This window comes from Cryptotermes secundus, unplaced genomic scaffold (assembly GCF_002891405.2).
Source record: "Cryptotermes secundus unplaced genomic scaffold, Csec_1.0 scaffold56, whole genome shotgun sequence".
Classification (NCBI taxonomy): domain Eukaryota; kingdom Metazoa; phylum Arthropoda; class Insecta; order Blattodea; family Kalotermitidae; genus Cryptotermes; species Cryptotermes secundus.
In genome coordinates, this window is record NW_019744407.1 from 1,011,827 (window position 1) to 1,039,669 (window position 27,843).

Consider the following 27,843-nt stretch of genomic DNA (forward strand, 5'->3'; position numbering starts at 1 on the left):
AAAGAAAAGAACACAAACTTTAATTAATGCAAGTAATGAGGTGGGTCTATTTAAAAAGCTTGACATACTGCTAATCCCATGTGTATAATATTATATTATTATATTATATGCTAAATGACACAAATTCCGTCCCAAGTGCAAACAATATATATTATATGTCTTTGATCTTGTTCTTTCTACACTACATGTGTACATGTGTATATTTGCTTTCATTGATGACATATGTTGTTAATAATTTGGATAAGTTTCAAACAAATAACACTGTAAATGTGATTGGCACTAGAAGGAATGACCACCTTCAACACATTTATCATCCTATCATAGAGGGGTGTATTATTAAGGCGTCAAGCCATTTAACACTCTGCCGTCAAATATCACAGTTTTAAAAAAACGATAAAAAGCAATTTAAGTTTGTTTTATGAAATTATTTGCGAAGTAACGTATTTTACTCTATTGATGAATTTGTTGAGCATGCAAGGGCTCAAAAGTTAGTAGTTAACAAATGGCCTGTGTGCATGAATTATATATTGTTGAGACTTGCTTGTTGTAAGTGTAGTAGTATGTATGATGTCTGTTTTTGTTATGAATTTTAATATTTTATAATGTAACCGTTTTAATGATATGGCTTGCCAGTGTGTGTAGACTGGCAAGGCGTGAATTTGACTGTGGTTTTTCCACGACCCATGTGTGTTGTCCTGGCAACTTGAGCTATCTGTGAGAGGCCTGATTATATATTTTATTGGACAAAGGACGAATGATGTGTAGTCATCATGAATTTGTAATATGTGACATGTTTTATATCCAGCCCTACGGGGAGATGACTGGATCTATGAAGTGAAAATTAATGTAAATGTAAGTAAACACAGAGAAAACTAAGTATATGTTGCTGTCTTGTCACCAAAATGCAGGGCAAAATCATGACATAAAGATAGGAAACATATGTTTTGAAAATGTGGCACAGTTCAGATATTTGGGAACAACGATAACAGATTGAAACCTGATTTAGGAGGAAATTAATAGGAGATTGAACTCGGGTAATGCTTGCTACCATTCAGTCGAGAACCTTTTGTCTTCTCGTCTGCTGTCCAAAAACATAAAAATTAGAATATATAGAACTATAATTGTGCCCATGGTTCTTTATGGGTGTGAAACTTGGTCTCTGATATTATGGGAGGAACACAGACTGAGGGTGTTTGAGGAGAATATTTGGACCGAAGAGAGATGAAGTGACAGGAGGTGGGAGAAAACTGCATAATTAGGAGCTTCATAATTCGTACTCTTCTCCAAGTAAAATTAGAATGATCAAGTCAAGGAGGATGAGGTGGGCAGGGCATGTAGCACGAATGGAGGAGACGAGGAATGCATATAGGATATTGGAGGGAAAGCCAGAAGGAAAGAGACCACTGGGAAGACCAAGGCATAGGTGGGTGGACAATATTAAAATGGATCTTAGAGAGATAGGATGGGATGTTATGGATTGGGACCAGTGGAGGGCTCTTGTGAACACGGTAATGAACCTTTGAGTTCCATAAAATGCTAGGAAATTCTGGAGTAGCTGCAGAATTGGCGGCTCCTCCAGAAGGGCTCAGCTCCATGAGTAAATAAGTAAGTAATACCTTTGTCTGGTGTTATAGAGAAGGAGTGGTGGGGTCCCATGCTGATGCTGTGCTTTACCATGTCTGACTTCTCCAGACTACATGTCATTATATCCCAGGTGACAGCTAGAACTCTTCACAGTCACTTTTGTGAATACTTCAAATCCAGTTTGAACATAAGTTTGCAAACAAATTTTCAGGCTTCCCTCTTCCTCTGGAAAAAAAATCGTGCCAGCACCCACAATGATGTACAAAGGCTTCTTGTATGATACAAAGTAAATTTAAAATGAATTGTAAACCCAGATGAAATACATGCAGGTTAACTGACTGCATAGCCATACTCTTAAGATAGGAATACCATTAGAAAACACTAAAGATATGCCTGTCACCTAAAACCTTTTTTTTTTTGTTAGAGTCATTGTACCAATAGTTAAGAGCTGAACTGGTGTACTGATATCAAAAGGCATTGTTCTGAGTCTGCAAGATTAATTGTAAGATTGCCATTTAAGCAAGCAGCAAGCACTCACTATCCTTCTGTCTTACTATGAAGCTTAATACTATACACATTAAACTCTATTCTTGGTAGTATATATTAACCGTGAGACATATATGAACAGCAGAAATAATGAATACTACATATAATTCAGTATTCCATACTTTGCTTCTTTGAAATTCATTTGTAAATGGATTTCAAATGTAATTAAGAGCCACGATAGTTGTCGGTATAGTGATAAGCTACAGGATGGCTAAGGAATTGTGGGTTTGACTCCTGGCAGGGGGAAAGAGATTCTTCTCTTCTCCATAGCATTCAGACCAACTCTGAGGCAATACAGCCTCCAATCTAATAGATACCTGGGTTTCTTTCCCCTTGGGTAAAGTGGCTGGGCCATGAAGTTGACAACTCACCTCCATCTAGTGCCTAGATGAAGATTACACGGATCTGTACCTCCACTCCTTCATATGACTTCATGGTTCCCTTTTCTTTCAAATTTAATTTTGGGAAAAAATTTGTGTTGTAGAAAACTGCCAACACACCTGTTGAAGATGAAAATATTGGTTGCAACAGTCAACACGCTTAGTACTGAGCTTTTGCATAAATTTGATTTTTTTTTTGTATTTCCTAAAGGGTGTAGAAGTGTCATTCGGGTAAATGGATTTGTACAATATAGTTCTGTCATACTTTGCTGCCTGCTGGTTGGGTCTTCCACAGTTCACTTATCTTTGTCATTGTCAGCTCCAAATGTAGGATATTTTAACAATTAATTTAAGTTGCAAGTTTCAAATTCATGTGTGGACAGTGAAATGATACAAGTACTATAAAATTCTGATTATATTCACATATCTCTTTACATCAGCACTGTGGTCTTCTGGGGGCACACAGTAGCATAGTTGGTTGAGGCACTAATGCTACAAGCCGGAAGGTTGCAGGTTCAAGTCCCTATGAGGTGGATTTTTTTTCAATTGACCTAATCCTTCCAACTGCACTATGGCCCTGGGGTCAACACAGCCTCTAACAGAAATGATTACGATAAATCTTATTAGGGGGTAAAGGGTGGCCAACATGTAAGGATGATAACCTTACAGTCATCTGTGAGCTGTCTAGAAAAATTGTGGGAGCCTCAATGTCTCACAACCCTATGGGCCCTCATGGCCTTTTACAGGGGTAGCTTTACCTTTTTACTGTGGTCTTCCTGAATTTCTTTTACCAGTCAGATTATATTAAGAAAAATTTTTGGGATTCACCTGTCTTCGACATTTTGTGTATTATGTTGATATATTGACAGCCCCATATATTAAAAGTGAAGAGCCTCTTTGGCATCATGCATGTGTGCTTAACCCAACCCAACATTCAGAATTAATGGGTTTTTGGACTTTGTCTATGGTCTGGTATTCTAAAAACTAGAGAACACAGCTTCATCAGAACGCTTTAGAATCTACCAACCCAACATGTCATTCTGCTTTGCAATGTTTCAGGAGTAAGTTTATACAAACAGTCCATGCATCTAATGTATTTTCCTTTGTAAACAGCTGTTCTATCATTTGTAACACTATGTGTCTTAACCAACCAAGCAGAAATGATGTTCTTCTTGTTCCATTTTTTGGCATCACATCTGTAACAGTAAGAACTGTTCCCAAAACTGATAGTATATGTGGGGGAAACAAAATGTGTGTATGTGGGGGGGGGTTATGCAATCCTTATAATTACAATTACCTCACAGTGTTCAGTGGCAGACTGTAATTTGTAATAGTCTTTGTTCATGTTTTTATAAAGCAGTTTTATAAATGCACCTCACAAGTGAAGAGGTAATATTTGTTGCCAGTGAATATGATGTTATAGTGTTCAGTGGCAGATTCCCCTCCAACATATGTTTCTTTTCATTTCCGTATTCAGTAATTTCAGTAAAGCGCTGACCCTAAATCAGTATGGCAGAACCTTCAAACTGCACACACTTCGTAGTTAATTTGGCAGGTCCACAGGATAATGCTAAAGAACAATATGCTGATATTGACTAAGAAGAAGAGACCAAAGATATTCTTCTTCAAGATCCATCAACTTCTGAAGAGAATTATGAAGATTTAGAATGGTGCCATAAACATCACCCCTGATGACAGATGTGCACCATATTGCGGAAGAACAAAATTTGATAAACAAAACCACGGCTCCCAATATGTATGAAAATTCATAACCCCTTTGATTTTTTTCTGCTATACAGTGGAACCTCGCTTAACGAGCAAAACAAATTGTAAAAAAATGACTCGCTTAACAAGCGACGTTTTGCATAACAAGTGATGAGAGGGGAAGTCCTGGATTGTGCGCTGGCTACATCAGTCTGTGTTTAGCACTCGTTCCGCTAGCATCTTAGTGTCGCTTGTGATCACACATTTTTCCAAACTTGTGTTCAGACATATTATTTGTGATTTTTTTTTGTGCAAAGTTTAATAACCCTTACAAATGTCCCCAAAGAAAAAGCCGCAAAAAGACAGCCATAAGAGAATAAAATAACTGTAGAAATGAAACGTAAAATCATTGAAAAGTGAGAACGAGGTGTGAGCGTGGCTGATCTAGCACGCACATACAATCGGTCTATATCAACGATTTGCACTATCCTCATGAACAAGGACAAGATTAAGGAGACAGATGCTTCAAAGGGAGTGACAAGAATATCTACGCAACAGTTACGTATTCTCAACGATGTTGAAAGGTTGCTCCTCATATGGATAAGCGAAAAGCAACTGAAAGGCAACAGACACTATTAAGGAGAACATCATTTGTGAGAAGGCGAAAGTGATTTTTGCTGACCTTGTTAAGAAGACGCTAGGATCATCAACGGCCGAAGAAGCATTTAAGGGAAGCCGTGGGTGGTTTGAGAAGTTTAAGAGAAGAACCGGCATCAACAACGTTGTAAGGCATGGTGAAGGAGCAAGCTCTGACACAAAGCCAGCAGAGAACTTCATTGGTGACTTCAAGAGTCTGTCAGAGGAGGAGGAGGAGGAGGAGGAGGTAACAGCAAAGCAACAATCTTCTGGCGCAATAAGAGAAATCATGAAAGCATGGGCAACTGTTGCATTATATATTGAAAAACATCACCCTAATAAGGCAGTGGCCATGCGTGCTACAAATTTATTTCATGATAATGCTGTGTCGCATTTTCACCAAATTTTGAAGCATCGGCAAAAACAGATGTCTCTAGACAGCTTTCTAGTAAAAAAGAATTAGATATGTATAATAAATAATAGACTAATTACTTCGATTTTGTTTTCTGCAAATCGAATTCACATTCCAGGTTGGTTCATTCCACATAGAAGAAAAGATGAAGATGATTCATGCTCCTTAACAAGGTATATATAATTTTCTTTGAATAAACGTTATACATAAAATTTTTTGAGGATTTTTTTCGGCATGGAACACGTTATCGTATTTTACATTAATTTATATGGGAAAAATTGTTTCGCATTACGAATAAGATTCTGGAACGAATTATGCTCGTTAAGTGAGGTTCCACTGTATTTTCAAACTATTCTACTGCTTATTTGTACAAGAGATCAAACACTATATGCAGCAAAATGTCCAAGAAAAAAATAAACTAGACATTCCAGATTCCCACTAAATAAGTATGAAACACCCATATGCAATTTCTTGCATTTACAGCTTCAGATGGGTCACCACAAGCCTATTATAAAAATATATTTGACCAAAGATGAACTTTAGGATGTTCATTTTTATTACACTGCAATGATACATGATTGTTTTCTCATTATTCTGAAATATTATCATTTTTTTTACAATCAAAACCCACCACTACAAAACAGAGAAGACTCTGATCAAAACAGATTATAGAAAATCTGATAAATATTTGAAGACTTTTATTTAAAGTTTTGAGAAGTGTAAAACAAAACTGTGGCACTGGATGAATAATAAAATTCAAAGTGGTAGTTGTCTTTCAGCAATACATGGGGGGGGGGCAGATATATGGTAAAAAAATTTATAAACTTTGTGAGAGATCTTATGACACAACATGAATGTGTATCCTAGGAAGCAGAGGAACCAGGCATACAAGTAAGTTACAACTAGAAATGGAATTGTACTGGAACTGGTTCTTTACAAACATGGAAATGATATTATGTGAATCATGTATTATTTCAAACACCACATCAATAGTTTATTACGTTTCAACTTAAATTTTAATAAACAGAACATCTTCTTTTACTTAAAAGTAACAGGCAAAACATTATTCGCTGTTTTGTTAAAACACAGTAATAAGGCATGATAATGCATGCATTATACATTTCATACGAATAGAACTGTTTAGGAACACAGCTGAACAGTATATGCAGGCCATCTTTCAAGCAACGTATTATAGTAAAGACTGATGAACACATCAATCTAATACTGTTTACCACTTTATGATTCCCTTTCTATGTTACAAAACTAATGGCAAGAAAAAGTACATTTTAAAAGTAAAATAGCTGCACTGAATTGAGCTACATCAATAACAATTTCTACTATTCCATCAAGCATGACAATGTTCTTCTAGTTTCAGATCATGGAAGAAAGAAACAAAGAAATCCTTCAATGTATTTCAATGGTTAACAAGACACACAAGCTTCATATAGAGATACACATCATATGCTCTGCAAATGATTTGGGACTGCAAATGTACACTGCTGGTATATCCTCCTCCATACAAACTACTGCATAGTATTAATAATTTATATTTGAGGGACAGATGATGCAAGCATTTTCAAGTCCATACAATCACCACAAAAGATGTGACCTATACACACATACATAACAAAATTAATTTTCAACTTTGTCATTAGAAGATAAGCAAATGATCATACAAAATATCCATTCAGAGCCCAAAATAATCCCGTAATATAACTTAAAAAAGAAAGTACGGTAAATTCTTTGTATGCACCATCATAAAGATTTTATCTTGAAATTCATAATGTCACTTTAAGTTTCCAAAACAAAATAAATACTATAGGTCTCTACAGTATCGGGCAGTACTAAACACAGAATGTTCTCATGAAACTACTCACACTATTTATCCAAATGCATTTCCAGCAGCTCTGTTACTGCATTTTTGTAATAAAAAACAGTAATTCGAAAATTAAATACTAACTGGGAAAATAATTTATATTTCAAAATGGTAAAAACAATACTTTAATTAATTAATTATTTAATTTTACACTTTATGACTATATTAGGCAATACAAATAATGTAGTACTTCAATGTAAAAACAAAAATAATCTCCTTCAAGTAGTCAGTCATATAATACACAAACATTAGTACTTCAATATAAAAAATACATGTGCACTCATTCATTTATGTTAGGAAGAACAGAGTATGCGTATATGAATATAGCCTTAACCAAACACATCTCATAACTGTGAGGAGTGAAAATAATGGGGGAGGGGTTATAATGTTTGAAGGTTAAGAGGATCGCTTCAAACTTAGTTTAGCAAATAACAGAGGATCACCAGAATTAGACTCACATCTCATAATTGTGAGGAGTGAAAATAAAGGGGGATGGGTTATAATGTTTGAAGGTTAAGAGGGTTACTTCAAACTTAGTTTAGCAAATAACAGAGGATCACCAGAATTAGATTCTTGGAATAAGTTCAGTCTTATATACCGTCAGAACACAGTTCTATACACTTAATCAGATTCAATGGGGATTTCAATTTTGACAGGCTCATCACTTGCAGGGCTCGAGTGTGGTTGGTCAATGGAAGGTTCAGGTATTACTGGCAATGTAAGAGTTTGCCTAGCAAAGTTCTGTTGCTCTCCATCCATGAATGGTCCCACAGATTCCTGTGGTTTACGCAACTTTGAGAGTCTTTTATTCTCACTAGGTGGGGCATGGAAGAACACATTCCTCAGAGAAGAAGTTGATGTGGATTTGCTACATCCACTGATGGTACCAGATGTTCCATGTAATTTGTCCTTGTTGACAATTTCTGCTGAAGTGTCAGGCTTCGAAGCAACATGGTAGCAGGCAGTAAATGTGGCAGTTGAAGTAGTGATGGCAGGAATAGCAGCTGTTGCAACAGCAGAGGTAGCTGCAGCAGTGTTCGCAGAAGTAACAGCAGAAGCAACAGTAACATCAACGTTGTTGTCGTCGTCATCATCATCATCATCATCATCATCATTTGCATCATTATTTTCATCATCATCTCTATCCACCACAACACATTCATCTGCTGCCTTTGAATCCACAGTTTCTCCATTGCTTTTTAACTCTTGCCATATGGCTGTTACTCTCTTCACGTCCCCAAAGTCTCCCGCATGTTCCTCTCCCGGTAGTTCGCGACGACATCTTGCCTCTGTACTCCACCATCTGGAATGCCCACTAGCACTGCCATCTTTATCACACTGACTGCTGTGTGATGCTTCATAAGAGTGAGGAGCAATGAAACTTACATGATCATCAAACCGTACCCTCTCTGAGCCACCATCTTCACCACCAGCAGTCCAACTATTACTTTCACTACCCTGAAAAAGATAGAAAACAGCTTTTAATATGAAAAATTTACAATAAATTACTTAATTTATTATTAGAGTATTACAGGTGCATAATGGTCAAAGTGCCATGTTCCTAAAGTGAATACTGCATGATGTTCAACACCTAAATATCCAATTAGAAATCTACACTATACTATACTATACTATACTGAGTTCATAATTTAGTACACAGTTTTGTTGAAACATAAATATACATGTATTATTCACTTACGAAACTAAATATCATAAATAACGTGGAAATGACTTCCTGAAATAATACAAAAGTTGGAAAATCATTTATTATTCAAAGTGGGTCAAAGGTTTTACATGTGTACTGCACACTTCCTGTAAATAATTTATGCTGATTAGTGTATACAATAATTATTTTCTTATAAGCTCATCTCTGTGTTATAAAGGACACATTCTTCTGGTTACTAAATAGAAATATTCTTGCTACAGTCAACTTCACTCAAAGTTCGATACTTAATGTATTTCAAGATTTTAAAATGTCAGTTTGAGAATTCTAACTTCATGTTTTGCTCTTCTTAATAAACTGCATGGTTAGGTTTAGTTACACTGCCAGCCTCCTTGCAGGTGTCATCTCTGAAAACATACCTGCTCAATTCAAGGAATTCCAAAATGTTAAACACTAATTCTGGGACAGATAAGACCAACACATGCAAGGTTATGGATTGTAAAGTGGAAGAGCTATAAAGTGTAAGTCATCCTTTTTAGAGTAGGTACAAGAAAGCAGCAGTTCTTCAAAGGCACTTCAGTACATATTACCTGTCGATCCAGAGGTGGTCTCCTTCGTGTACGTCGCATCATTCCTGATGTAAGTTCCTCCAATGAACTGAGAGATGCTGGCCCAGCCACGTCATCACTGCGTTGGCTTGCTGAATCTGTGTGTACTTCAACTGGTGTGCATGCATCAGCACTTGTTCCACGGAAGCCAGACAAGGAACTAGAATCCATTCTAAAGTTCAAAACTGATCCAGCAAGCGCACGTGTTGATGCTGCCCCATCATCGGCTATTGAAGCTGACACAGACTTCTCAGACAAACTGGTGGCTGCTGAAGCAGTTTCACTGCTCATGCTGAATCTTTGTGCAGAGGCTACATCAGCTTGCACTTCTAGCCTTTGATACACATAAAAAGAAAGAATGATAAGAACAGACTGGCTGACAAAAATTACTAACGTACTAACCTCAAAACAACCACCTATTTTTTCATAATCATTAAATTAAGTTTAAAAGCTTGAAGTAATTTGAAATCCATCACACCATAAATCTGTCCTGAAAAATATGAACAGATGAACCTGTCTCAAAGATAACATTTTTATTTTTCAGAGAAATTCTCAAGTGTGTGTGCCTCTTTCCTTCCAGAACTACTTTGCAAGGCCCATCCCAACACAGCTATATTTTCACAGGGAATTGTACAGATCACTTTCTGAATGACAGGAAAGGGGGCTGAAGTATCTCAGTAATATGACTGTGACAGATTACAACAATAATGTTTATATCAACTCAGAGCATCACTATTCACAAGGCTACTTAAAGATACTGCTTAAAAATTATATGGGGGGTAAGGGGGTCGTGTCAAGAAGTACTTCTCTAATTCGACTGGAAGGGGTCAATTAAATGTATTATATAGAACCACACATCAACAAACAAACAAAAAACTCCATGGCTTTTGTCTACAAGCGATCTATACCAACCGAGCGACCGCCGCTTCTTGGCGAAGTTACTGCCAACTTTAGCGGACAGAGGGTGTCGCGTGGTCAGCGCAACAAATCACCATGCCTGTTAATTTCGGTTTTCTATACCGGAGCCGCTACTTTTCTATTCAAGTAGCTCCTCAATTATCCTCACGAGGCTCATTGGACCCCATTCCAGACATCACACATGAATTTTGATAATACATATTTGAAAGTTACCACAGTTTTCAAATTTGTTATGCAATTGAAACTGAGAAGTGTTAACCCTTTCTGAATTTACATCATCATGTAAGATGTGCGCTGATCGACAATGAGATAAAAGCCATGTAAAATATAAAAGGATTAATAATATATTGTTCAGAATTCAATAACAACTTGTAATACATTACGAATATGAAACAAGCACTTCTCTTTTGGTCAAGGGAATACTCATCAGATAAGACAATGCAATACGGATCAGCAGGAATGTTTATTCACATTTGTAAGAGTTCAGTAAATTTTCTGGCCAATAAAGATATATACATGTATATCTGGGACTGGAATTACTGCATACATTAATAATAGCCCAATCATTTACACTGACCTCTGTCCTCCTGGCAGTAAACTTGATGCAATGCTCCCAGCTATACTTGCTCCGGCAAGAGCAACATTGCTTGCTGATTCCCTATCATTCTCTCGTCCAAGTCTCTCCAATTGGCTACCACTGCCTAATGATAGGGAAACCTCTCCAATGGATGGGTTTCCTCCTCGATGACTCACAGCATCCATGGATACTGCATCTAAGTAAAAGAATTATTTTATAATATCCCTCCATATTATGTGGAGTACTGACATGACTAAGTTTACTGGTAGAGGCATACCTTCTTACTCAACAAAAAATAAGTACTGCGAATATTTTCTTTCCTGATTACAAAGGTCTTATTAACAGAAGGCTTGCATATACAATCAATTTCCAACCTTCAAGTTGTACCTTCATTATCAAGATTCAACATACACGTATTCCTGACCAAATGGTACAAGGGTATAGGTGGCCACAGCAAGGAGCTAAACATCTGCCTATGGAATAATTCAGAAAGTTGTCTTGGAAAATCCGTCTTAAGTGCAACAATTTTATTGTAGTCCTTTCTTCTTNTTCTTGTAAAACACAATATATATGAGACAAAATCCGTCTTAAGTGCAACAATTTTATTGTAGTCCTTTCTTCTTCCCTTCCTCCACACTACATGTTTCGGCCCTAAATGGCCATCATCAGGTGTGTATTCTTACGTAGCTGCTACACTGCCCATAGTTTAAAATTTAAAATCACCAGTCTTTCCAATTGTATGTACGTATAAAATCTTTGTTAACCTACACGCGTCAATCTGATTTCTAAAATTTGCACTTTTTTTTAAACTTAAATTCAAAATAAAATGTCTATAAATCTTCTTTTCTTTTTCGAAATGTTTAAAAATTAAAATTTTCTCGGGGTACACGCCCTATGTCTATAGTGCTGCAGCGGCTACTTTTTGTTTTATCGCTGTTCAGGTATTGTTCTGTGTAGGCTCTCTCTGTGTGTGTCGCTGCTTATCTTTAATATAATAATAATAATAATAATAATANTTATGGTATTAAACTCGTAAGGACAATAAAAAGAAATTAAGGTGCATATAAAAATAAATGGGAGCATAAATCCTCAATTGAAATGATAACTTCTAATGAATTTATTTCAACATATAAGACTAACAAATCTTACCAGTATTTCTGGCACCAAGAACTCCTAACAGATCACTTTCATCATCAAAATCAAATCGAACTCCTGAACCTGAAGTAATGACTCCACAACCACCTGACCGACAAAGAGATACTGGTACAACTCCATAGACAAAAAAGAGGAGAATAGGGACACCCATGGCTACAGCCAAACCAGCAAGTACCGGTGAAACAAGTACCTGCAACAAAACATTAATGTCAGATTGGTTCCATAAGGATAAGCTGGTGGGACGGGAAGGAGGTAATATAGTATTTATAATAATGTTACATCACATCTTCCTTTAAATATCCAAACACTTATCCGTTAATGTACACAATGCTGGAAACTTGTTCGTTTACGTTCTCTGTTTGAAGCATGCTGATCTTTGCACATTTTCAAATCAAATGTCATACATTAAATCATATATTAGGCTGAATATATCACTGAGGTACAACAGGAAAGTATAAAAAAATAGGGAAATCAACATTTTGTATAAATATAATAAAAACAAGACTGTATATGTGAACCTAAGGGGCTCAAGATTTGAGGACTGGTTATCCAGAAGTAAGAGACATTTATTCTTTTTAAGATTAAACATAACATATATTCATTGCTTCCAACAAGAGGGGGGGGGGACGTGGTAGCGTAGTTGGTTGAGGCACTATGCTACAAGCTGGAAGGTCACGGATTCGAGTCCCGATGAGGCAGGTTTTTTCAATTTACCTAATCCTTCCAGCCGCACTCTAGCTCAGCCTCTAACAATAAAGAGTACCAGGAATCTTCCTTGGGGGTTAAGGGCGGCCAGCGTGTAGGGCTGACAACCTTACCGCCATCTGTGAGCCGAATGTCTAGAGAAAATGTGGCAGCCTCTACGTCTTACAATCCCATGGGTCTTCATGGCCTGTTACCTCCTCAAAGAGATCTTTAAAACAGCTCCAAATTTCCCAACTTCACAAACGACCTTCAACCCAAGAAATCTTGTACTTTCAAACAGTAAGTAAGGAATATTTATTATCCACTGCATTCATGGAATTGCACAGCCAGCAACATGAATTATGAGAATATATAAAATATTATGTGATAAATTTATGTACATACAATGACTCTCTCTCTCTCTCTCTCTCCCCCCCCCCACAAGAATTGTAACTACATGTCATTTTGTTCCAAAGATACTGACTATCAAAGAGTCAGTATATTTTTTTGAACCCCTCTGTATGTAGGTGGGTTAGGGGTCTGTATGTCAACTAAAATATTTTATTTTAAGGGGATATCCTGCTACAGTGTAGAAATTGGGCGTGTATGTTGTGTAGGTCTTGTTACCGAAATTCTACGTAATAAGTCCGGTATGTGAGGCCCAAAGATGTACAGGTTTGGTGGTATGTGGGTATTTGGTATGGCATTCCCACGCTATGTATCGTGTACGAAACACGCAATGTGGCGTATGTTTCTTGTCTGGGCGTACACACGTTCGGTGTCTACGCCCAGACATACCCTTATTTATTTTTTATTTTTTAATCATGCATTTGCTATTTTAACTATATACCAATCTGAGGCAAAGTTTTTATGATAATATTTAATACGACGCGTTGCACCTATAAGGATCCGTATCGCTACTTCAATAACTATACGTATTTCTGCCTGATGATGGTCATGTATGACCGAAACATATTGCAGTAATAAATATCTATATATAATAACTGAAATATTTGTTGTGTTGACGGTAGCATAGTTCCTACATATTATATAAAGCAATCCTTGTAGCAGGTCGTGAAGTCCCATACGTCTGTGGGACGTCGGGGCTTCCAGATCACCTAGACAATCGGATCANCTTCAATAACTATACGTATTTCTGTCTGATGATGGTCATGTATGACCGAAACATATTGCAGTAATAAATATCTATATATAATAACTGAAATATTTGTTGTGTTGACGGTAGCATAGTTCCTACATATTATATAAAGCAATCCTTGTAGCAGGTCGTGAAGTCCCATACGTCTGTGGGACGTCGGGGCTTCCAGATCACCTAGACAATCGGATCACAGATGGCACTGCCCGCCATTTACCTAACAGGTAAATTCCTGGTACTCATTTCTGTTACAGGCTGAGTCGACTCTAAGGTCATATTGCGACTGAAAGGTTTAGGTAAATTGAAAAAATCCAATGACCTCATCGGGACTCGAATCAGCGACCTTCCGGCTTGTAGCATACTGCCTCAAACAACTACGCTACAGCGTGCAACTAAGTTGCATTTAAGATGGCAAAATAAAATTGAAATTAATTCCACATTTCTGAGGTTTCTGATTTCGGTAAACAGAAGTTACTAGGGAAGTTAAATTAATTCAAGAATTTAGGCCGTATTCCCATGTTAGGTGGGACCCTTGTCACCACGGCATGGCGCGTCCTCAGCTTGCGGATGGAGGAGACGCCCTCCAGTTTTGGAGGGAATTTTATCCAATATTCTTCTCTCACGGTTATGTCAATATACAGTTGAAATTAATGGGGACCGTCAGTGTGGGTTTCGACGTAAAGGATCAACTATTGATCAGATTCTTTTGCATTCGTCAAATAATTCATTCATTCATTCATTCATTCGTATTCCTGTTGCTCCCTCTGGAGCGTAGGTCATCCGTGAAGGGGATCGTTTCACTTGCTTCTTAATCTTATAGACAGTCGGCAGGACTCCTTAGACGGCGGATCAGCCCGTCGCAAGGCCGCTACCTTGCACAGGACAACGCAAACACAGAATAAATGTGCATAAACATCCTTTCCTCGAGTGGTATTCGAACCCATGACCCCAGTGTTCGTGCGGGCGAAGACAATTCATGCCTTAGACCGCGCGGCCACTGTGATTGTCACGCATTCATCAGATTCTGGATATAACAAATAAAAGTATGACGAGACAGTACATTCAGTCCAGAACTTTTCTGTCTTCTCGTCTGCTGTCTAAAAACATTAAAATTAGATTTGTTTTAGATTCTTGGGATGGGGTAAGACTGAGCCCACTTGGTACGTCGTCCACTAATTGGCCTATAGCATCAGCTGCAGTCGGTGGAATGAGAATTAGCAGGGGAAACCGAAGTACTCGGAGAAACCCTGTCCAGTGCCAATTTGTCCACCACAAATCCCACATGACCTGACCTGGGCTCGAACCCGGGCCGCCGCGGTGGGAAGCCGGCGCCTAACCGACTTAGCTATGGCACGGACCGAAATTACAATATACAAAACTATAATTTTGTCTGTGGTTATGTATGGGTGTCAAACTTAGTATCTGACATTGAGGGAGAAACATAGACTGACGGTGTTTGGGAATAGGGTGCTGAGGAGAATATCTGGACTGAAGAGTGACGGGAGGTGGACAGAACTGCATAATGAGGAGTTTCAGAACTTGTATTCTTCTCCGAGTATAATTAGTATGATTATGTCATGGAAGACGAGATGGGCAGGGCATGTAGCATTTAATGGGGAGAAGCGTAATACATGTAGAATATTGGTGGGAAAACCACACGGAAAGAGACCACCAACGAGACCAAGACGTAGGTGGGTGGATAATATTAAAATGGATCCCAAAGAGATAAGATGGGGTGGTATGGCCTAGATTGATCTGGCACAGGATAGGGACCAGTGAAGGGCTCTTGTGAACACAGTAATGAACCTTCGAGTTCCATAACTTGCCGGGAAATTCTCGAGCAGCTATAGAATTGGCGGCTTCTGAAGGACTCAGCTCCATGAAGTTACTTCGTTATTTCAATGTCGATAACGTATCGTCAGGACAAATCAAGGCCTGCCAACTCAGTCCATTAAATCTTGGGGGTTGGGATCTTGGATTAAAGTTACATCATTTGTAAAATCAAATGGGTACAGAAATTATAAGAGTTCCTCAGAGGATCCCACCCAATTCAATATTGCTATTTATACGTAATTCTGTTCCTAGATCTCAGTTTACAAAAAAACTGCTTTGACATTTCTGTGTGTCGTCTGAGATCAAGGGGTGGAATCAGGGATTTTCATGTTGTCGAAAATCCCCGTAACTAATACGCTAGATCCATTTCTAAATCGTGATACTGTATTCTGTAATCATAATTTGAGCTTAAATTCAATTGGCAGGGTGAATCGTAACTGAAATGCCCAATACGAAGCATAACAACCAGCTGCACATGGACGGAAGGTCAGGATCGGGCAAGGGTCGAGCAGCTATTGATTGGAACTCATCGGCAGGATGGGAGTTGGTTGGACCGGCGCGCCACAGCGCGGTGGCATGACAGCGGGTATGTCCTACCACTTTCACTGCAGAACTCAGTAACCGTCAGTAACAGTCCGGTAGCCGTCGGCGGAAGCACAGCTACAGCTTTCATTAACTCGAACAAAAGCTAATATCTATCGATACTGATAAATACGAACGACTGTAATATTCCTTTAGTCACGCAAACGCTTCATCCATTTCCTACCAATCAGACAATTTGACTATCAATGGCAACTACTGCCTGCCAATTAAATACAGCCGCTTATTTTGTTTGCTTTAACTGCTGACATCAAACTAATTTGTTTTAGAGGTCGGCAACATTTAATTATCACGGGAAAAATATTAACTTTTATTTTTATTTCTCTCTTTAAAATCGTATTTGGCAGAACATAATGTTCATTGCAATAAAATAAATAATTCGCTTATCGTTAATGCACATTTCAGTACTTACATACTGACTACACGAGGCATTTAAACAGTCATACTAAACCAACACTGCATGTCTTAGTATTTATGTAAAATAAATTTGGTGAATAGTGTTCTATGAAGAAAAGCTTGTTGCACCATAATGTACTATTTAAAAACCATCCATCAGGCTAACTAATCGGCCGAAGCACGAGGTTTCGAAAGATGTCGGACAGCGAGGAGGACAGTTACGATTGGGAGACCCCAGTGACGAGCGAGTGGTTGGAGGCGATATTAGCATCATATCACCAGCAAGAGCTCCATCACAGTAGTGGAGGCTGCAGCGGCGGAGATGATGACGAAGAAAGTGGTGCAGAACTCCGTGTAAGCATAGGCGAATTCTCCGTAGGGCCTGGTTGTGACGCAGGGGAGTGTGTTTTGAGCGACATCCTGGCAGTGAAGGTCCAGTATCAGGTTTCCCCAGGGACCCCCGACACACGTTCTCTCAGCCTCATCGTCAAGTTGTTGCCGCATGACCCTTTTAGCAGATACTTCGTCACCGAGGCGCAGTTTGATCTCCGTGAGATCAAGTTTTACACTCAGGTGAGCAAGTGCTGGAAACCTACTCTCAAAAGAGTAGGCGTTCCGATCTGTTAATATTATTGTATTTTTGCCTCATTTGCACCCTCTGAGTTTCACAAATGTGTAACATATAGCAGTCTAGTTAGGCTACTGTATTTTTTTTATTGCTAGTGGGGTGGGACTAAGTCCCTTGTACTGCGGCCACTTCTGGCCTATTGTACCAGCCCCAGATGATAGGTGAGGGTGACTGTGCAGCAATTGGTGGAAAGAAGATTGGCAGGGGAAACCGAAGTACTCGGAAAAAACCTGCCCCAGTGCTACTTTGTTCACCATAAATCCCGGGCCGCCGCGGTGGGAAGCCAGCGACTAACCGCTTGAGCTATGGCGCGGCCTAGGCTACTGTAAGTAAACAGGGGAAAGGTTATATGTGCAAAATGTTCAGTCTCTCCCAATAACAGACGTGAATTGTATTATGAATGAAGGTGAAAAAATACGCTTTACAAAAACAGTTTAATTTTCGTCATAAATGAGCAGTAACGGGCAAAGCTCGATGACAATAAAGAACTGAACATGTCGTTAAGAGTATAACAGCACAGATTTTATTTAAAAAATATGTGATTCAGTGAGAGTTCTTCCGGTGACACAACATAACCATTCAAATTTAATGAAATCAAGGATTTCGTTTAACAAAAGACTGTCTGTATCGGGGAGCCCAATAATGAGCTTGAAAGGGAAACATATTGTGACGGTAAATGCGCACCATGCAGCTTTGTCATAATGCAGTACTAACATGAGATCCAAGCTAAGCTGGCAACACTGAAAAGGGGGGGGGGAGAATTTCTTTGTGAAATGTACAAAAAATGAGTGTGTTTTTAATGCTGAGTTCGAAATGACCCCAAAAGCTGTCTATCAGCCCATATTTTGAGTGAATCGAAATCAAATAAACATTCGTATAATAGTAGACGAGAACAGTGAACACACACTTATGATTTACGCGTGTATTTCATTTCTGGGGGGATCCCTTTACCAACGACGAGCAGTGGTCAACCAACATGCTCAGGCCCCATTAATCCTATTCTAGGTCTTCTGCATCGAGGTTGTTTCTTGATGGGAGTATTTTCCCTGCTCATCACTAACAGAGCCCATGTTTGCTGGCAAAAGGTGCTGACGCGAGCCGCGCAAACACGTTTTAGTGACATTTCGCATCCTATGCCTTTGTTGGAACTGCGAACTTCTTCAACAAGTGACTCATAATTTTCTGTCTATATTTGGTAGAAGTCATTATAGCAAATACATTATCTATGTTGGAGTAATATGCCCAACAGCGCATAAAATTTTTAACTAATAAATAATTACGAATCCAAACATGTCTCAGCCTCAGACAGCCACCTTCAGGAGCGTCCAATGCTGACAGACAACTTCATACAAGGTTACATGAATCATTAATTTTTTTACATGAGTCATTTCAAACAGATCTGATCATAAAACATTAACATTACTGTGAATGTTTTAAGATAAGAGCTATTTCCAATAATTCATGTAAAATCATGCAAAATTTTCTTTTCACATCGGCCATCCCTTAGAGATGACCGTCTGAGGCTGAAACATGTCGTGTATTATTATTTATTAATCAAAAAATGGACAAACTTGATGGTATTCTTGTACTCATTTCTGTCTGCAAGTTCACGACATTTTTTTGCTACTGCTTTTAACGCTCTCAAAGCTAAACTCTCACCTTCATTTAACGTTACATCCAATGCCATGTCCTCATAACACCTCTAATTTTCGGAGCAACAAATATCCTTACTTTATTTTCGACCTCACTGATGATAATATCTGAAGTACAGACACCCACTGTCACTTGAATTCACAGCCTCAACAAGATTTTTCATTAAACCAAGTTTAATAAGCTGTAATTAGTAGTATACGTAATGCTAGCATGAAAGCTTTTTTTCTGAGTTAAAAAGAGGTTGACTGGTGAGATTTGTTTTCCATGCAATCAGTGCATGTCAAAGTGGCAATCGTTTCTCAGGACAATGGATTTCCCATGTTCGACTGTCCCATTCAGAAAAGAGACAACACATTTCATACAGTGCGGCCGTAAAGCTGGTAGAAGTGTGATTACTTTGAACTCTGCACGGATATGCCACGAATACTTATTATTTTGGATATGTTTCACAAGAAAGTGAGCATTGTCACATGATTCCTTTACACGAACGGCATGTACTATTAGAAATTAAGGGTATTTAATCCCATTATGAACCAATACACTTTTGAAACTCAGCTTCAAGGAATAAATAGGCTCCACTTGTTTCGATCACGTTTCTAAATGAAGACTTCCATGAAAGAGTCCCCAGCTTACTACAGCAAACTAAATTGCTTCTAGAACAGACAGATACATATCTTTCTTAGAAGATTCCAACCTTTCAATCTAGAAGACCAAGCTCAGATTATTTTCTTTCTCTTTCTTCTGACAAAGTCAGATCATGGACAAGTTCACTCAGGTCTGCCTGAGATATTAATTAAGGGTCTGTCGATGAACAAGATGGTTCTAACAGCGGATCAACATGGTACTGATTTTCTGTCAATAATCCATGACGCACAGCTTTCATTTCAACTATTTACCTCCATATTTCGGGAGCTGGGATAGCGCAGTCGGTATACAGAACGGCTATGGGCTCGACGGCCGATGGGTCTGAGTTCGATTCCCGGTAGGGACAAGTTTTTTCTCATCTCTACGCACTAACGTGGATGCGAACAGTGCTCAGTTCCACTACAATTCCAGTCTTTCACACATATAACTAGAAATCAATGCAATTAATCAGGGGGGCTTTATCAGCTGAAACCGCATTAACTGGTTCGCAATGACGTATTACGACATACAAATAATAAATATGTTTGACAATGTGGTCTAGTGGTCAGAGTTCCTGCCTACAGATCCAGAGGTAACGGGTGCGGTTCCCGGCGCTACCAGATTGTCTGAGAAGGAGTGATTCTACAACGGGGTCCACTTAGCCTCGTGAGGATAACTAAGAAGCTATTTCAAGGTAATAGCGGCTCCGGTCTAGAAAACCGAGATTAACGGCCATGGGGATCCGTTGGGCTAACCACGTGACACCTATCCGTAAAAGTTGACACTAACTTCGCCGATAAGCGACGGTCGCATGGTCGGTATAGTTCGCTTACGGACTACAGGTCCAAGAGTTTCTTTTTGTTTTGACTGTTTTGTGGCAGTACCGCAGCTTAAGACATAACAAAACTCAAATCGCCTATCTTCACGCTCAGGCCGACTTTCTCGCATTCCGGTCGTACAGTCGGTTACTCGATGAGCCAAATGAACATACGGCGACAGAACTGAAGTATCACTGATTTGAAGGCACTTTAGATATAGGTGGAAAGCATCCAGATGTTACCATCCGAGGCAATTCATGTTACGTAGGTTCGTTTACAAACTTAAGGAAAACAATCACTTAATGTTAATCGTATACACTTAAGTTTCGGGACATCCAGCATTACAATGATATATTATATTTTGTAGTCTATGCAGCACGTCTAGTGCGCCTACCACGCCTTTCATTGCACGCTTGCTCGACCTCGTCACTGTTAACTTCCAATATGCCAATTATGAACAATTACTGGAGGGGTCTTCTCTCTTCATCACTCGCGTATAGACCGGTAGCCATTCATAATACCACAATGAAAACAAGGATCCCTTAACATCCGGCATCAATATATTCCCGGTACTTCGCAACTATATATGGGGAGCTAACTTCGAAAGGAACATGGAACATTCAAACCTAACAATGCAGACTCAGGTTTACCCCTTAAGATATACGAACATACAGGGGATGGACAAAAATATGGAAACACCTCGTGAAATGCACGCCTGAATTGAATTGTTTATTTTAGCGACGTCTGTAGGTGACGCTGTCGTATCTGCCCAATGCCACTACCTGTACAACCTCCGCAGTTTTTAGTGCATCATGTCAGAGCTAACAGAATTCGAACGCGGGCAAATTGTTGGGGCCCATATGGTGGGTGCTTCCGTAACCAAAGTAGCCGAGGTTTTTGGTGTTTCGCGAGGCACAGTATCCAAGATTATGACCGCACACAGGAGGACTGGGAAAACCGCATCCGATAAACACCGGCGTTGACGGAAATGTGTGTTGAGTGATCGAGACAGACGAACATTGCGTAGGATTGTGACGAAAAGTAAGAAGACTACATCTGCAAAAGTGACTGCAGAACTGAATGTCACGCTCACAAACCCCGTCAGCACCAAAATAGTATGAAGGGAACTCCACAAGTAGGGTATTTCTGGATGAGCTGCAATTCCAAAGCCACTCATCAGTGATCAAAATGCCAGTAAGAAGAGTGTGTGGTGCCGAAGTCATAAAATCTGGACTATGGAGCAATGGAAGATGGTCATTTGGTCAGATGAGTCCACCTGCACACTGTTTCCGACTTCTGGCCGAGTTTACGTCTGGAGAACGCCATCCCAAGCTTACGATCCAGATTGATTGCTGCCAAGAGCGAAACATGGCTGGGGTTCGATCATGGTATGGGCAGCCATATCGTGGTATTCTGTCGGACCCATCATTACCCTGCAAGGTCACTTCACTGCCAACGACTATGTGACCATTTTGGGCGACCAGATCCATCCCATGGTGCAAACTTTGTTCCCCAATGGTGATGCCATTTACCAAGATGACAATGCCCGTGTTCACACAGCTCACATCGTCCAAGACAGGTTTTCTGAGAACGAAAATGAAGTGTCACGTCTGCCATGGCCCCCACAAACGCCAGATATCAGTATTATTGAGCATTTGTGGTCTGTTTTGGAGAGCAATCTGCGTGCGTGCTATCAACAACCATCATCGATAACAGAACTTAACCACGTTTTTCAGGAAGAATGGTACAAGATTCCCTTGCAAACCATACAGGACCTCTTATTTATCCATTCCAAGGAGACTGCAAGCAGTTCTGCAAGCCAGAGGTTGTCATACACCATATTAGTCACGGTAATGTGTTTTTTGTTGGGTGTTTCCATATTTTTGTCCATCCCCTTTAGTACATCATTACCTACAGACTTCACCATGGAAATAAATTCAGGGCACTCTACATATATATACAGCTACTGTTTTAGTACCAAGATAAGGCACGAGCCAACTGTGGGTGCAATGACATTTTAAAGACTGCGTTCAGCTCCTTTTCGATTTTCTGGTTGTGAGACAAGTTACTTAGAAAAACGGCAAGTTCTGTCCATCAATGAAGAACTTCAAGATTAATAAAGGTCAGTTAGTAGTGTCACTGTAGTAAAATCAAAACGGTTATGATGGTATTGTGACATGCAGACCCACTGCTAGGCAACGACCGCGAAATAAGCTACTATACAACAGCTGTTGCTAAGCAATGGCCCTGCAAACAAGCATGTTTCCATGGCAACAACTGCGCTGCAACAGAGGAACGCTGTTTTATACGCGGTACGTGACGAGATGCTATGAGCAGAGCCATTTAGCTGCTGCAGTCTGTTCAGTTGGTTGCGCGTTAGTGAGCTACAGAACTGCTGTGGTTCAGTCGTTGTGAGCTGTTGCTATTAGAAGCTGGTAGTTGAGGCCGGAGAAAGTTCGGGAACCCAGAGGAAGGGGCACGTCCGCCGTTGAAAGCCGCTACCAAGCAACGGCAGGGAAGACGTGACTATGGACAGTAGTAACAGTGAACTGTAGAGCGTAGTCACGCATTGTATCAGAGTCAAATAAATCCGGCCATCAATCCAAAACCCGTCTAGTCACTGAAATCACGTGGCAACTGGTGTTAAAAGTGAGGTTCGAACAGAAGCCCACACAAGTCACGTGACAGTAGGATGGAATGGATATGCTGTTCGGATAGAAAGGCGAAAAGTACGCGCAGAATCCTGGTGAGAAAACCTATCGGTAATTGACGAAGTGGAAGACGAAGTAGAAGGGACGGTAATATTAAAATTGATCGTACAGAAATAACACAATGTATGAAATGATCTTAACTGGCTCAGGATCGTGTCCAAGAGCAGATTTCAGCATAACAGACGACGACTCTTCGGACCGTGTTACCAGAGAGTTATTAAATATAAGAGCTGTCAGACTAATTCAAGTTCACCGTTTCTTCTATGGATTTTCTAAAGGATATTATTTGATTAATTTACGGAATTTAAAAAATACAGCGGTTTCTCTAAGAATAAACGTGAATTACTAACTTTCTCATATTGCAGAGATATATGTTACTGAATAGCAGTATTCTGTGTACAATGGCCGATAAATTGCTGATGCATTCTAAACATTTTGTTGCAAGGTGGTACCGGAGTTGGAGCAGTTCCAAAGACGCTGTCTTCCCGCAGACACACCGCCTCTGGAGATACCTATCCCGCGCTGTTACCACGCTCGCTACACCCAGGGAAAGGACAGTCCCGACTCTAGTCCTACGCCAACTGAGTCTGTTCTAGTGCTGGAGAACCTTAAGTCGAGAGGCTTCCAGGGAGCAGATTTCTCGCGAGGTCTCACTCTGAGACAAGCAGAATCAGCGCTTGAGGCTGTAGCACGTCTACACGCATTGTCACTGGCGCTGAAGGTACCATCACAAAGCATACAGTATAATACCAAAGCGAGAACGCAAAGTATTATACATTCCTTATAATATAAAAAAGGTAAGCTATCCCTGTAACATGCTGTGAAGGCCCACAGCGGTGTGAGAGGTCGAGGCTCCCACATTTTCTACACAGTCGGGTCACAGATGGCGGTGAGGTTGTCAGCTCTATGCACCGGCCATCCTTTACCTTCAGGAAGATTCCTGGTACTCATTTCAGTTGGAAACTGAGTCGACCCCAGTGCCATTGTGCGGCTGGAAGGATTAGGTTAATTGAAAAATTAAATGAAAAAATGACCTCATCCAGAATCGAACCCGCGACCTTCCGGCTTGTGGTATGTGGTACTGTAGTTGGTTGAGGCACTATGCTACAAGCCGGAAGGTCGTGGGTTCGAATTCCAATTAGATCACTGGATTTTTCAATTGACCTAATATTTCCAGCCGCACTATGGCCCTGGGGTCGACTAAACCTCTAAGAAATGAATACCAGGAATCTTCCTGGGGGAGGGGGGTAAAGGGCTCCTGGCGCGTAAGGTTGACAACCTCACCACCATCTGTGAGCCGACTGTCTAGAAAATGTGGCATCCTCGACGTCTCACAACCCCATGAGCCTTCATGGGCTGTTAAAGGGATAGAGCTTTATCTTCGATATAAACGTTAAATATTACCAAACCATTTGATGATCGTGAATGAATTCTCCTTATAGTCTGTTGCCTGTCGCGTCAATTAGCAACACTTTCTCTGCAAATATGATGTAAAGCTATCCTGATATTTATTTATTCTTTCATATTTTCAGGTGAAAGAGGGCCGCCCTCTAGCAGAGAGGTATCCATTCTTGTTCCAAACAGCGAAAGCCACGGATTCCTATCAGCAACTAGTCGAGCGTGGACTGCCTCAGCTAGCACGCTTCCTTGAGAAACGCCCGGGCTTAGAAGATATCCTGGAATGTCTTCTTACACTGCGTCCCAAAACGAAGGAACTCATAGCCGCGCTCTTAGCTCCAGAAGAACCGTTGGCGCTAATAACACATACGGATTTCTGGTGCAATAATCTTCTCTTTCGCGACGATGACTTGTGCTCGTGTGCTGTGCTGGACTGGCAGATGGTTACATACAGTCGTCCAACGAATGACGTGGCTCTTTTGCTGATAAGTTCCCTGCCCACCGAGCTCCGACGTCGCCACACTACCAGTCTTCTCGACGGCTACTGGGCGGCACTGACTGATTCTGCTGTGAGGCTTGGGGTGGATGTGGAGGGAGACCTGGGTCATAGTAGGGTCGCTCTAGGAGAGGATTATCGACGCTCACAACTTCTAGCTCTTCTTCTGTGCATCGGTTCTGTGGACGTGGCTCTAGGAGATCCTCTTACCGAGCAGCGGCTCTTGGACGTGCTGCAGGACTTGCATAAAGATGGAGTTCTTTCTTATGATATAATTAAGACTGCTGCTCAAGGAAAACTCTGAAAGGCTTTCACTGGATGCCAAATTTAGAACGTCATGCTTAGTTTTTATCTTGACTGACACCATATAGACAGTGGGTGCATAAATACGACCACAGTGCGAAATCTGACCAAAGCACATCGGAAAGTTGCTCACAGAGTACTGCGAACTCATGATATATGCAATGCACGTAAAACTAATTGCTCATCTGTAAAAGGACGTTGTCTTCTTCGGTTAACTGTTTCTGAAACGACGAAAGCTTTCGTTAAGAAGGTTAAGTCTTGTTCAATGCCCGTTCAGTAACTGCAGCTTAAGAATAAGAGTTACGAATTCATCCTATGAAAACTGCACAATTTAATACAGTATGGACTCAATTATGTAGAGGCCATGGAAATAAGTTGAATCAACTTCAATCTAAAACATACGTACATAGAAGGGACTCATTTCCCGAAATATTAGTTCATCATGAGTTAATATCAAAATAATAAAAAAAGAGCGTTGCTCCTCTCCAAACATCAGTTGCTTAGAAGATTAATTATCCTACAAGGCCAAAGTTACTCACTTCCATATGCACAGACATACACACACACAACCTATCTTCTCTTCCCACCCTTGAAAAGTATGACGTTCGCTTACTGTTTACGAGTAGCAACGCCAAGGTAATCATACTACTGTAAACATTAAGAGCAGAAATGGATTTCTGATGAATATTATTATTATTTATGAAGAAGGAACATTGACCTAATATTGACGACATACATTTACTGCATCTGTTACGATAAAAACTAAGATCGTATTTGCAGCTTTAATAAGAAAAATGCATTGCTACAGCCGGCAGCTGCAGTTAATACCTTCGTAAGTATAAGGGCAGCACCAAACTCTACAAACATAGGAATACTTCACATTTTCAACAATATGAATATGCCAAGCAATAAACTGACTTATTTTCGGAATTTCCTACACCTGATACACAGCAAACACAATACCCTGGGGACAAGCCGTATCCACATGCCCTTCTGCCTTCGATCCCTGTCAGTAGCTTTCTCCATTAACGAATCTTGTGTAATGTTTCTATTAAAAACATTAATACATAATACTATGCGGCCATTTGCATATGAGGGCCTAAACTGAAATATGTTTTTGGCATTAAAATTCACCAACACCAACATATTACCGTAAAAGATACACAGTTTCATGTTATGCAAATTCTGGTTGAAAGTGATTTAGCAAATATATCAAACTAAAAGACAGAGAAAGAGAAATAGCACAGAAACTGACACATACTTCTCTGGGATTTATATTTTATTCAAGGATCACTATGACAGCAGAACAGATGCATAAAAATAAAACTGTGCGAAATGGTGAATAATTTTGGTATTATAAAAGAATGATTCAGTATTATCAAGTAAGCGGCAATAAAATGCTGCAGAATTTGAACAATCTTCATTGGAATGCACTTAAGTATCAGTCACTGCATTTGCATTTAGAACGTCAAGGTTCAGATCTAACCCAAACACTAGTGGAAAGTGCAACCCAGAAATCTCTACCAAAAACAATCTCACTGTTTTAGCAGTAGAATTTCAAAATAAAAGCATTTTACAATGATGCAAGCTATGAAACTTCTCCCGCTAATTCATTGGGGATTTATTGCACACACTTCCACACTCACTGATGCTCATTCCCTTACTTTGTTACTCATTTACGGGTTAATTAATAACGCTGTCAGTGCTTCTAACTATACAGTGTCGAATGTACGGAGATCAATGAATGAACTGGAAAGAATGTGGAATGAAGTGATTACTGCTTATGAAGAAAGTCGTCTTCTGGGTTTAGGCGCCGTGTATTCTTCGTTTTGGCCGACGTTTCGGAGGAACGTATCGCCTCCATCTTCAGAGCAGTTGAATGGCTTGGAATGCAGAGAGCAGTAGCTACGTCGGCCAATACATGGCGCCTAAACCCAGAAGACGACTTTCTTCATACTCATCGCCGGGAAAACCTCAAAACTTACATGATTATTGCTTAATTTGAAATTCCATCTTGACATCGGCCTGGATGGACTGAGGAAAACCACAAAAGAGCTGTCAGCATAGCCGATTTCAAGACTCAGATTCAGTTTCACGACCTCACGAATAAGGAGGAGTGCTATCCACTAGGCTCTGAGCTTCGGTCTCATTCCACTACATTCTCCATTACTCACAAATGGGACGTTAAATAATCGGTGTGATACACAATGTTGTCGAACAGTTTAATGGCGTATTATAAACACACACACTTTCCCGCGAAGAGATGAACGTAACCGAGTGTGGATCGTGTAATCAAATCCAATAACATGTAACAGTTTCCTTACGTTCGGAAAACGAATACTTGCACGAATTAACTTGAACTCAGAATCAGCGATTTCCTAAAATTCATTTTCAAGTTTTGGGGGCACGCGGTAGCATAGCTGATTGAGGAAATATGCTACAAGCTGGAAGGTCGCGGGGTGTACTCCCGATGAGGTCACTGGG

General features: G+C 39.9%; 2 protein-coding genes across 7 annotated transcripts in view; one reads left to right on the plus strand and one right to left on the minus strand.

The window, feature by feature from the left end:
• Positions 1–6,229: 6,229 nt before the first annotated feature.
• The window catches only part of LOC111874641 (E3 ubiquitin-protein ligase RNF19B), a 137,496-nt gene continuing 115,882 nt past the window's right edge, over positions 6,230–27,843 (minus strand). For all 6 annotated transcript variants that reach the window (XM_023870299.1, XM_023870297.1, XM_023870301.2 and 3 more), the window contains 4 exons: positions 12,054–12,249; positions 10,905–11,100; positions 9,392–9,743; positions 6,230–8,596 (listed from right to left, as the gene is read on the minus strand). In XM_023870299.1, the coding sequence (XP_023726067.1) occupies positions 7,760–8,596; positions 9,392–9,743; positions 10,905–11,100; positions 12,054–12,249 (1,581 nt within the window). In that variant the 3' untranslated portion in view covers positions 6,230–7,759. The remainder of the gene's footprint in view (positions 8,597–9,391; positions 9,744–10,904; positions 11,101–12,053; positions 12,250–27,843) is intronic.
• Positions 16,198–26,818, plus strand: LOC111874642. Its single transcript, XM_023870302.2, has 4 exons — positions 16,198–16,318; positions 16,889–17,301; positions 23,608–23,883; positions 24,695–26,818. Exons 2-4 carry the CDS (start codon positions 16,924–16,926, stop codon positions 25,358–25,360), a joined length of 1,320 nt encoding a protein of 439 aa, XP_023726070.1. The 5' UTR covers positions 16,198–16,318; positions 16,889–16,923; the 3' UTR covers positions 25,361–26,818.